At 32.8% G+C, this 13,043-nt stretch overlaps 1 protein-coding gene across 4 annotated transcripts in view; it reads left to right on the top strand.

The window, feature by feature from the left end:
• KIF3A (kinesin family member 3A) overlaps positions 1-12,570 on the top strand; it is a 46,502-nt gene extending 33,932 nt beyond the window's left edge. For 2 of the 4 annotated variants that reach the window (XM_001502905.7, XM_003362821.5), the window contains 9 exons: positions 702-710; positions 3,690-3,846; positions 4,244-4,424; positions 4,636-4,746; positions 5,098-5,223; positions 6,363-6,416; positions 6,770-6,838; positions 7,414-7,538; positions 9,509-12,570. In XM_001502905.7, the coding sequence (XP_001502955.3) occupies positions 702-710; positions 3,690-3,846; positions 4,244-4,424; positions 4,636-4,746; positions 5,098-5,223; positions 6,363-6,416; positions 6,770-6,838; positions 7,414-7,538; positions 9,509-9,557 (881 nt within the window). In that variant the 3' untranslated portion in view covers positions 9,558-12,570. The remainder of the gene's footprint in view (positions 1-701; positions 711-3,689; positions 3,847-4,243; positions 4,425-4,635; positions 4,747-5,097; positions 5,224-6,362; positions 6,417-6,769; positions 6,839-7,413; positions 7,539-9,508) is intronic. The other 2 variants (XM_023617714.2, XM_003362820.5) reach the window with 1 other exon arrangement.
• Positions 12,571-13,043: the final 473 nt, after the last annotated feature.

A 13,043-nucleotide genomic window follows, 5' to 3' on the forward strand; every position in this document is an offset into this window, starting at 1 on the left:
ATGCAATAAATGACTTTTTTTCTGAAAAAATTGCTTATAAGTCAAGTTGGAAAATCAAATCTATTGGGAGAACTTGCAGTCTTTAAAAATTCTTCATTAAATCCTTTTGTTAATAAAATAATCACTGCAAATTATTATAATCTAATTTATATGTTTAGTTGGTGGAGGCTTTTGTGTTGGATTTTCTTTAAGGGGGGCACACCTGTGGTGGATCCGTGTATTAGAAGAACATTGAATTGCGAAATTTTGAAAATGGACAATGTGAATTTTGACACTTATAAATTTTTTTTAAATTGGCTTAACTTTCTGTTTTGCCCTTTTAGATTACTTCCCAGGTCTTAGCAGGTCAAAATTCCATGTCTACCCTTAGTATAACCACCTGGTGCTGAGCTGTTAGATTTGCAGGAGTTTGGGAGTCAGTGTGAGCTGTTGAGATTGATTTGAATTGTAACCTTAGACTAAATTAATCTTGTTGTTATCCTTGCTTAGATTTCATCTGATTGTGTTGAATATGCTTTTCTTTTTATATAAAACTCTTCTATTTCAGTTTTGATAATGATTTATTTCTATACTTATACTATAAATAAATGCTATTACATTTTTCTTTGTTTTACAAAAGAAATAATGTTTTTCTTTTTTCTCTTCTCGTCTCTGTGCATATGCTTCCTGTCTACGGTTTGCTTACCACTTCTTATTGACAGACCAAGCAGGTTGGTGTGATTGATTTGCACTCCACGCGGTAGAATTATTTAAACTATAAATAACTTTGTTATTTAACTACATTTTTTTAATTTAGTTTTTTTTACAAGGTAAGTACTAATCTTTTATATTTAAAAAAATCTTTCAACTTTAGCTTTTTTTTAAAAAAAACTTCCTTTTTTCCTAAATTATTTTTTAAAATTTATTTCAGTTTTTATTGAGGAAGATTTTAGGAATATTCTTGTTTCTAAATGATCTTTTTAGGGAAACAATTCAGAAGCTTTAGATTGACAGTGACAAACACACAGGATGTTCTAGACCTAATTAACAAAACAGACAAAAATAAATAGATCACCAGAACCAAAAGGTATAATTTTTTTCCCTAATTCTTAGAGACCCATTAAGCCAAATTTTGGAAATACAAATATAAATGATTTCACATTCAAGCATTTTTCTCTTTTTTTAAAGCAAGGAATCACTTATGCCCATGGGTGTTCATGTAATGAAAATGAAATTAATTCAGTTAACACTTACCTGAAATTCTTCCCTTTACCTTTACTTTGCCAAGGTTTGCCTTCACAGTTTTGGTAGAGCAGATGGCAAACGGCAATTACAAATATTACTACTCCTATTTACCTTCATTAAACACTCTATGACGTTAGACTATAGATTTATTTACCTGAAATTTTGTACTGAATTCTATCATGTAGTATTAGAAGAAGGATTTTTAAAAGTCTTTAAAAAAATCAATGTAAAAGTGACTTTTAGTGATGTCACATTTTTAAATGCCTGATGAGGAGAGTTGTACGTATTTACATTTAGCTTAAAATATTATTTTGGGGTGAAATATGATTTATCAGAGTAATTTTGGCTAGAATAATATGTTACTTAAATATGTGACTTTTGAAACTGAATCTAGCAGTGTATGCATGATCATCTTTATGAAAATGTTATAAGAACACAATAAGATTTTTGCTGCTAAAGCATCAGTTTGAAAATATTACCTGAATCGTTTTGAATAACTAATGCAATTCAGGCGTAGGAGTAATTCATCACTAGGCATATGCTTTTGTATTTCTACATATGGAATCTTTTTATTTTACTGCCTCTTAATGGGTTTGGAAACTGTATGTTTTTAACTATTAAGAAAACAATTAAAACCCCAAAAGCCTAAAAAATTAATGTACATGTGTTGTTAATCAGATCATTTCCTCTATACTATTAGTATCCATATCTTTGCACATACAGTTTTTTTGTCTTAACGTATTTGCCATTTTTTCTTTAAATATTTGTAATTCTGAGGTGGAAAGAAAGTTGTAATTTTTTAATACGTGCATTTACTTTATACCTGAACTTATACTTTCCCCCCTCAGATTTCTAAGAAATAGTATTACTGATGGAAAACTCTAGGAATTCATTGGGAATAGGAGTTAGATTACTTTTTAAAATTAATTTTTTAACAGCATAAATCAGATCATTCAGTATAGGTGATTGTGCCAAAGAAACCATCCAGAATCAGCTCTACATTCTGACTTTTGGAATGCAATGAATCACACCACACCAGAGCATGGATTTGGATCAGTGCTTTTATTTACTCTTTTATTTCACTTATTTGTTTTGTGGCTTAAGTTTGCTTTGAACTTAATATTTCTATAGAAATGAAGGGTAATGTATTTTAAACCCTTGGGTTTTTTGTATAATTTTATCCTAAAGAATTAAAGTCTATGAATGATTTTTCGTCTTATGGTTTCTGAAAGAATATATTCAGGTATTTATCTCCATCATCATTATTGTTCATTTCTCTTTCCTTGTTAGCAAGAGGGGTTAGCTTTTGGGTGGAGACATTAACAATTTATAAAGTCTTCTGGTTTACACTATTTTGTGGTCCTTTGGGAAGGAAGTTAAGAATGACAGAAAGCTTTCAGGAGAGCTCAACCCAGTTCTACGAAAAGTTTGATTGTTTTTCTGAAGGAAAGTGTGTTTCAAAGAAATTGTATTACCAGAAATGATTTATCTTGGATTCAGTTTCATGACCAGTTTAATAAGCTAGTTTTTATCTTTTCTTTTTGATTTTTCATTTTAATTTCATTGAGTAAACTTGTAATGAACACTTATTATGTGTGTATAAAACACTACTAGGCATTATAATCAAAATACTCAATTGGAAGCTGTATTTCCAGCTTTATTATTTCATAGTATTTCTACTTATATTTGACATTTGGCATGTTTAATCTGACTTAGGGAGATTTAGGATCCTGAGTTTGGTGTAATAACAAGCTATTTTGGTTGTTCATTTAAGATATGAGGACATATCATGACAGCTCAGCAACTGTAAAATGCCTGGTTAATTACTATGTAACTATTATGTAATTAGTATAGAATTTCTTCTTTTAAAAGTATACTATGAAATGAAATATTTTCAAGTAATCTTATTAAACAAAAATTTTAGAAAAATTCTGAAGATATATATTAAAAACTACTTGCGTAAATTCTGCCGAATGTTTTTATTTGTGCGTTTTATAACTATATATGAGTTCTTTTTGTTATTTTAATAAATTTTGGGGAAGTCACTTAATTTTTGAGAAGTGGCTTGATTTTGTACCTGGTTATCAGAAAGAAATTAATTAAATAATCATTTTGGATTTTTGACCATATGTTATTTGGGAACACACAGACCTTTGCTTTTTATTTATTTGGCTTTCCTGTTAATCTGTCTTTCTTTTTTTTCTCGCTCATCTGTTTTGCTTCTCCTTCACTTACTTTTGTTCTTAGTTGTCATCGTACAATTGAGTAACAGTTTGAATTTAGCAATTAGTTAAAAAGTTCTTCTAGGAACATAATAAATAGAAATAAAATATATTCGTTTGGTTTCCTTAAAATATTGATATTTGGTTTTGTATGATTGAGGAATGTATCTTTTATTCTGATAATTTATACAAGTCTGAAGCATTGACTCTAAAGTGATTGTTGCAATTAAATGACTCAAATAGGTAAAAAGAAGGTTTCCCCAGATAAGATGGTTGAAATGCAAGCAAAGATTGATGAGGAGAGAAAAGCACTTGAAACAAAACTTGACATGGAAGAAGAAGAAAGAAACAAGGCTAGAGCTGAACTAGAGAAACGGGAAAAAGATCTTCTTAAGGCCCAGTAAGTATTACTGATTGAGGTGGATTTGTGATTTAAATTTCTGGTATTTTTCATAGGATGTATAAGCAAGAAATTTGAACAGTAATTAAAAGCTTGATTTTTGTCTCCAGAGGGGCTATTTTTGGTTAGAAAGTTTCATTGTATGTGTTGTATTTCTAAAAATTACATCTGTTTTGATTATTTCATCTCTATATGGGACGAAAAAATATCAGTGCATTTGAGTTATAGGTGAAATCATAAATTAATACTACACAGTGGCATAATTTGATAGAGATATTACTTAATTAGATTCCTAGTTTGAAATTTTGCCTCCAAATTCTCATTAAATTATTGGAAATGATATTAGTAGAATACTAGATAATCGATGGATGTAGAATATTCTCATTTTAATCGACAGACAAGAGCATCAGTCTTTGCTAGAGAAATTATCTGCACTGGAGAAGAAGGTAATTGTTGGTGGTGTTGATTTGTTGGCAAAAGCTGAGGAACAAGAGAAACTTCTTGAAGAATCTAATATGGAACTGGAAGAAAGGAGGAAAAGAGCAGAACAACTTCGCAGAGAACTTGAGGAAAAAGAGGTAATATGACTTTATGTTTGGGTAACACTTTGCCTAAGGTATTTAACTTTTCTTGTGAAAAGCTAAATAACTATAATCTTAATAACATTTTAAAGCAGATCTGTGGATTGCTTTGAAAGATAATAGTTGCTAAACATTTACGTCATTTGTTAAATAATTAAATTTATGATTTAATGAAGAAAATTATTAAGTTTATCCATTTTTGTCATAGCAAGAACGCTTGGATATTGAAGAAAAATATACCAGTTTGCAAGAGGAAGCTCAGGGAAAGACCAAGAAATTAAAGAAGGTCTGGACTATGCTTATGGCTGCAAAGTCAGAGGTTGGTCTCTTAGAAAATACCTACCAATGTAGTTCTGAAAATTTTGAAGAAGAATTACTTTGATTAAGTATGATTAAGAATCCTAAAGGAATCAAAATGTATGCTTACTAAAGAAATAAAATTTTCTCCTTTATGTGCAATTTTTAATTTATCTACTGAGGTAAGTTGTTTCTTTCCAAACTTAACTAATAACATGGAATAGATAGTGATAGTGTCATTCTGTGCACTGTCTCTGTGAAAGAACTGGATAAGGTCTTACAAGGTTTATTAGACCAGTGCCCTATGTCAGATGGAACTGTTTCGTATTTAAAGTCTTGTTTGTCCTTAATGTTTTCATTGATCTTCTCGTAGATGGCCGATCTCCAACAAGAACATCAGAGGGAAATTGAAGGCCTGCTGGAGAATATTCGACAACTTAGCCGAGAGCTTCGCCTTCAGATGCTTATTATTGATAACTTTATACCTCAGGATTATCAGGTAAGAGGGAAGTTCTCTGACCTAGATGTTAGGTCACTTGGCTGGGGTTAAGGAATCAGAAAATATAATTTCTAAATTAATTGATGGTAAATATTTACATTTCACTTGTCAGCAATAAAATTTCATTGAACTAATACCATCACATTTCACTTCAGCTGTTAACTTTTCTTAAAACATAATTCTCAGTTTGTGTATGTAAGTACACAAAGTATCTAAGAATAAGAATTTCTCAGCCGTTTGGAGGAACCCAGTTTCATGTAATTGCAATCAGAATCAAGGTATAGGTCCTATTTATTCATTCAGCATCCTTTATTTTTTAAGTAGAATAAACAGAACTCCTGTGCTTTTTTCTCCCTTTTTATGGATGCTAATTCTCTATGTGTTTGGTAAGATATACATAACATGAAATTTACCACTTTAACTATTTTTAAGAGTGCAATTCAGTGACATTAAGTACATTGACGGTGTTGTGCAGCCATCACCACCATCCATCTCCATCTCCATCAGGATGCTAATTGTTAATACCAGTATAATTTTAAAATGTCAGCCTTTATTTTTCTTTACCCAAAATTTCCATCTTTCCAGTACATTTTAGTAAACTTTAGCATGTTGATTTTTTAAAAATTTATTTTGAATCTCTGTACAGCTTTAAGAAATTTCTCTGAAAGTAAGCCTTAGTGTTTTTTTTCTTTGGACCTTGGGTGCAGAGAATTAATCTTTGGTTTGTGGTGCCCTCTCCTTCCTGGTCCTTGGATGGTCTGCTTTTATTTGTTTAGTTAGTTATTTTGTAGTGAACTCATCCCCCAAAAACAAAAGCTAGGACCATGTCTGTAACCTAGTTCTAGCCAAATGGTTTCCCTCTCCCCTTTTCCATCCCTTTGCCTCTTTCAACTCAAGGTAACTGTCATCCTGAATCCCATGTTCTTCATTTCCTTGCTTTTTATTTTTATGTAGTTTAATTTCATCTACATATATTCCTTAAAAGTATGTATATTTAAGTTTATAAAAAGGATATGCAGACTATTTTTGAGACTTAACTTTTTTCACTTAATATATTAAGATTTTAGTATCATGAATATTTTTCAGTATTTTAAATGTTATTAAATATTAAAAATAGACCATCTTTGACTCTTTTAAAGGAAATGATTGAAAACTATGTCCATTGGAATGAAGATATAGGAGAATGGCAGCTAGTGAGTATTACCTTCATCCTTCCATGGTATGCTTATGGAGTCCTTCCTGTAGACTAGGAACTGTGCTGGCTACCTTGGGAGATAGGTGGTCCAGAGGATGCATCAGATGAAAATCCAGTAGGTGGACAAGACGTTTTTCTAGTTGACTGTATTATAACACACAGAATATTCAGTGGAAATGGTGTCGATGGGGGCTATGTTGGACTGAATGACCTCTGGGTCCCTTTTTGTTCCAGCATTCAAATCATGTTTTATGAGAGTAGCATTGGTATATCTCCTAGTAATTTACCTTATTCAGAGTATTAATTGCTAATTAAGACAATTCTCCTCCCCCCTTTTTTTCCTTTTTTGAGAAATGTGTTGCCTACACAGGAAATAACATGCGGAAGCAGACTCCAGTTCCTGATAAAAAAGAGAAAGATGTAAGAATGCTTTTTTTTTTAAACTACAGTTGTTTCTTGATAGGAATGTGGGTCACTAATTTGTGTTATCAACGTGATATCTGTTAGCCAGCTCTGTTGAAAAAATAGGCTAATCTTTTGGGACTAGAGGCTCTGCGGTGAGGGGATTATTAGGACAGATCTGCTTGCCTTCAGTCCTGATGGCAGGCTTATCATTTCTATCACAAGAGTGGCGTGGAGTCATCTTTGGAGCACTCTCTTCACCTCTCTGAGTCGTGGAGGTGTGGTTAGAGGGTAGAATGTGTCCTTTTCGAAGCTAGTCTGAGTCTTAGGTCAACAAGAGGAAGTAGCAGCTTTAGGGAAAACAGCAACAGTTTTTCTCTACTACACAGGAATTTATAGTGTGTCAGGGCATCTTATTCATCAACACTTGGTGAATACATTTGAGATAAATGGCATTAGAAGAAGAAATCTTTAGACATTTATTTGGTCTTCTGTGGCTTTTTTCTGGAGTTTATTCAGTATTTTAAATCTTCCCCCAGATCTGGTTTAAATCCGTCCTATAAGAGCATCTTGTGTTTGTTTCCTTTACTTAGCCCTTTGAAGTGGACCTTTCCCACGTGTATCTGGCCTATACTGAGGAGAGCCTACGGCAGTCCTTGATGAAACTGGAGAGGCCACGGACTTCAAAGGGGAAAGCAAGGCCAAAGACAGGGAGAAGGTAAAGACTGCCTTTGAATACCATGAAATAAAGGCAATGAGATAATCTAATTAGATACATTTAAAGGAAATTAGTTAACGTGATAAATATATTGGCTGATATGTTTAAATAAATATCAAAGTCCTTATGTAGTTAGGATTTGAGTAAATAGAATCTGGCTAAACAATTAATGTCCTCCAACTTCTTTAGCCCCCTGAGTAATAGAATTTATTTTTAATTTACTTTGTTCTCTCTAATGTATAGTAAGTCATGTACTATCTGAATTCCTTAATTCTTACACTAATTGCTATAGTGAGATGCTAATTAATTTGCCTGATTAGACTCCCAAGGTATTGTATTCAGCTGATTTGGTTTTCTATCATAAACATTGCCCCAAGAACCTTGGTTTCTTCAGTCACCAGTTAAAGAACACTTCTCTGACCGTCCTTCCCTCTTCTTTGGCTGCTGGTTTTGACTGTTGAGTAGTCTATATGTATCATAACATAATCCCAGGGAAATCAGGATGTGAGAGCCCTGTGCTAGAATTTATTTTTCCTCTCCCTTCCCTTCATCAAGTACTCTTCCACTTATTTAAACTCATTGTAAGACTTTGGGGCTCCTGAAATGATAGGAAATAATAAGCTTATTTTTTCCCGTACTTTGAGTACATAGACTTTTGAGTTACCTGTACGGTGAAGTCGTATGGTTTTAATATTTTTGTGTTACATAATCTCATAGACATACCTAACATTTATAAATTTGGGATAGTTGAACTCAGGGAGGAGGAATCAGTAGCATATTAAAAGTGTACAAATTTTTACGTTCTTTAGCATTTCGGTGCCAGGGGTTAAAAACTTTTCATATGGCAGCAAAAGTCATGGATGTAATATTAAAGAGTGAAGCAAATCAGTTCAAAGAAATACAAATCTCCCTAGATCTTCCACTTTTAATAGAAATATTTTCCTCTTAACTCTGCAGTTAGTAAAAAAAAAAACAAACAAAAACACCAACAATGCAAGTGTGATGATACATGGTAAGACAGTTGGCCTCAGTGTAGGAGGAAAACAGGCAGTGGTGGGGACTGAGGCACACTGGAAAGTGGTCTGTCTAAAGTGGCGGCCACTCTGTTCCTAGTTAGTTTTGGGAATAGAATGCCCATTGTTTCTGGAACATCTTGTTTCAAAGGAGAAGCCAGAAATCCAGATAATATACATAAGATCTCTCAGTTTTTATTCACTTTTTTTTAAACTAAGTGGACCTAAAACAAACAAACAAATAATAAGGTATTTGGATACAGTTCTCAGAACGCTTATTTTAAAATATGCACTCTTTTGGTTTAACCTAAAGAAAAATAGATGTGAACCAACATTAGATGAGCCAAACCCAGCATCTCTGTGTATCAGAATTGGCCTGCAGTATTATGAAAACAGTAGATGGCCATAAACAGACAAATATACACAATAAATGCTTTGTTGATATCACATTACATTACATGATAACGTTCAATGTGATGTTCCTCATTAGAAGTTCAATGTGCTAAGCAAAATTGCACTAAGCACGGTACGTTAATGTAGCGTTTCCATCAGTCCCTGCAATGCAGCTGTGAGGTGTTGCTTCAGATGATTTGCGTCTCTGATTTTCACTGCATAAACTTACATCTGTAGCATACCCAGAAGAGATCATTGAGAGGTTCAGATCTGGTAAGCATGCAGCCCGCTTGACCTGACCACATTGTCTAGTCCAGTTTTGGAAATGATCATCCACTCAGTCCCTCGCCACTCTGGTGGTGGGTGGAGCGCCATGCTCTTGCACCTCCTCTAGGTGCCTATAGGTGACCTTTCCCTAGGCAAGCATTAGTGGTCAAACATGTCAAACCTTGGCCTGTTGCTAGACTCCGGGGCCACCTTGTATTATCTACTATATAATGTAAAGTGTTTGCGTTTCAATCTTTTAGGAAAGCATTCATGTTTTGTTTTTCTCTTCTTCAACAGAAAGCGTTCTGCAAAGCCTGAAACTGTAATTGACTCTTTACTTCAGTAAATGTTACAGACTTCAAGTCACAATAAAAATTAGTGATATTCTCATCCCTAGACAAAGTCTTTAATTAAAACACTGAAGACTTTTGTGTAATTTTAAATAATGGAAACTGTAAGTCATGGAGTAAGACTGGAACTAGTAATTTGCCTAATAACTTTCAGTGTCTATATGTTAAATTAACATTAAAATTGTACAACTGGTAATTGTTCAAATTGTCATATTAATCTTCAGTTTATGCTGTGCAGGGAAGTTGGAGGGGCAGCTCTTACTAGAGAGAGTTGCAGTTTAAATGTATACACCAATCTGCTGGTAATTTACTCAACTGCTGTATATTTAGATAACCAGATATTCAAAATAGAAAAAAAAATATGTTCTGTTTTGCACACAGAAAGTAGCAGATCTAATTGTCCTGTGCTGTGAGATATGAATGTATGGGCTGCGTATCTAAGAAATGATTCAACCCTAACAGCCACCTGACCTGTTTAAATATGTTCTAGTTTTTATACTAACATTCATTGCATTTTAGGTATGAGATGACTGATCTCATTCATCTGTAGAAAATTTTATAATTCGGCAGTCAATCTTAAGAAGTATACATGTTTAAAAAACAGAAGTTGAAAATATGTTTCATCTGGACCTCTCTTGACCTTTTTTGCCACTTTGACTTCAAGTCAAATATACTTTTTTTGTTCTGGTTTCATGTTCTCTTGAAATGTTGAGTTTGTAGCTAAATATAAAGGAGGCACAGTTGTAGAAAATTAAGAAGCTAAATACTGGTCTCTAATCTTGCTCATACGTGTGTATTTTTAAAAATTCACTTTGAAGTGTGACTAATGGATGGTTTCTTGTGTCTGAGTTCTCAATTTTAATGGAAGTTGGTCTGTGTTTCCCAGTTGAGAAAGGTCTCCATTTTCCAGAAAATGCAACTAAGGCAGGAAAAATATATTAGTCCTTTGCCTTTAAAACCCTTTGTTTCTTCATATTTTATAAAAAGAAAATATTCTTCCCTGAATTTCTTCCATTGACAAATCCAGTTAGACCATGTTCCTCTAAAAATAATAATTATTTTTATCGTATAGTAAAATAAGTTGTAATAGAATTGTTCTTTTGTTGGCTGCTTACAAAATTTTTATTTTTTTTGAAAGTTATGCTACTCCTAAACCACTTAATATATCTCTTATGAGTTTTAAAATTATGTAATCAGCCCTGAAACACATTAGTTGCAAGTTTTGAGACTTCATAAATTAGTATTTATTAAGTTCACATTATTTTAATAAGTTTGGTTAAAATACTGGTTTATAATTATAAAGCTGTGTGTGGAGTAGGGGTGAGTGAGGGCTGTGTACTTGTGTGGTGGTCATAAAATGTGTCCACAAATTTAAAGTATGTTCCAAAGGTGGTCTCAATGTGCTGTGTGTGGTGACTATTGTCTAGGCAGTAAGAATTATAGTTAACTGGCAGCATTTTCTTTGTAATGTGTAAGACAGTTAGAAGTTTATAACTTGACTCTGTGGGGCATTGTTTAGATACTGTGAAGACTTCAAGTGAATTTTTGTCGTGTAATAGCTTTGTGTGAACAGAATATCTTGGCAGTTGTAGATGCACATTTAACTCTATTAGTAATTACTCTAGAGAAATCTTAGTTTTACCAGTAGAAAAAAAAGATAAGTACTTCTTCTTTTTAAAAGTCCATGTTTCTAGCCTTTAACCATGCAGTCAATAGGAAAGGAATAACTATTATATTAAGCTTTAAAACATTATGGAAAATTTAAGCCAGTCTGCTAGATGTTTTTTCTATTCCCCTCCACTGCATTAACAAAAAAAAAATCTGTAAAAATTGAAAAAACAGCCTGTTTTAGCAGTTTTTTTTTAAAAGCATTTGCGTTAGAACTGATTATACCAGATGGACAATAAATAGTCATCTTATGAAATAACAAAATTAGATATTGGAGCCTGGCCTGAGTATCCACAGGAAAGCACGGGACACTGACTTCAGAGCCACTCGTTTAGCTCCAGTCATAGAAGTTCTGTGGTTTCTTCACATTTACTGCGTCTTTGTCCACAAATGAAATATTTTTAATTTCAGTTTAATTTCATGAAAGGGTACAGTTGAACAAACGTGCTCATTATTTAAAATAAATAGGCAGATTTAAAATGAATGTCACCTATAAATAGGTTGTTGAATGGGTATTTTCTTTTCTCTTTAATTTAAAAAAGTAATATTTATTTATTAAAAGGAGCCTTCATAGAAAGTTAATTTGTGGTATGTTCTTTAATAAACCCTGTAATTTATATATACTAATAGTTAGGATATTAAAATATAATAGTATTTCCCATTTTTCTTTAGATTCTTGTAAAGTACCAGATTAATCGGGGGGGTTCTGCGCCTGTGTGTTTATCGCTCAAGTAGACTCCATCTGATAAGCTGTGCCGTCTGCTTTCTGGGGAAGGGAACCTTTTTTTGCAGCAAGAAATTTAAGGTCACTTTGGGGGAGGGGGGTGGTGCTGCTTCATCTGTACCACCATGTTTTTAAATTATGATTATGGCTTTTGGGTTGGTTTTTTTGTTTTGTTTCTTTTTAGTCTTTTAAAAATATCTTTCCCTTTAACTCTTAAGGAAAGTCCCTTTCTTTCCTACAGGGCTGTGAATTAAGGAATGGGCAGAGTTTACATTCAAGCCTGCTAGTGTCTGCCCAATGTTTAATGTATAAATTTGTTTTCCTTTTTAGTTATTCTTTGTTCTTAAAATGCTAGAAGAAAACAGATCATCCTAGTGCCTTTGAAATTGTTAGCAGTGGTCTAAGTTAAATCATTAAGGACTTGAATAGCGTTACTATAGTACTGCATCCTGGCCAAAATTACAAATTGTACAATAAGTTTGTTGCATTAATTTCAAAAGCCACACACTTTCATTGTATTTTATGTATAAATTGTATTTGTTCAAGTTGTATATATTGATATTGTATGTTTACATGCAGCATGGTTAAATAAAAAATAAAAATCTTTGCCGAATGCCTATAGTAGTGATCTGCTTCTTTACTGAACTATTTTTGTGTCTACATACATCCTGATATTAATAGTCAGGTTCTTGTGCTTGCCTTCTCAATTTCATATGGTTAAGAGAGGTCTGTGTAATTTCACACCCAGAAATTCGTAATGTTCTGAGTCTTTGAACAGAAATCATCATGAAACAGAAACCTGGGAGAGATGTTTTTAAATATGCTTCTCATTGTGATAAAATATATTTTTACCAAAAATGTTTCTATCTGAGTTTTGTTATCGTTTTCGTTAGGTTTTTGAGAGCAGAAACTTAAAGCTTTAAGTGTCTATGCAGAATATATCTCACTGAAAGGTAGAAGGAGACATTTCTCAGAGGTAACAATACCACGATCTGTTTTAAAACCTTTTAATGAGCTTACAATATCTCCAAAATAATAACATTGCTTGGATTATTGTTAATCATGTGTTATTTTGACAAACGTATATTGA

The sequence above is a fragment of the Equus caballus genome, chromosome 14 (assembly GCF_041296265.1).
Source record: "Equus caballus isolate H_3958 breed thoroughbred chromosome 14, TB-T2T, whole genome shotgun sequence".
In the NCBI taxonomy this organism is placed as follows: domain Eukaryota; kingdom Metazoa; phylum Chordata; class Mammalia; order Perissodactyla; family Equidae; genus Equus; species Equus caballus.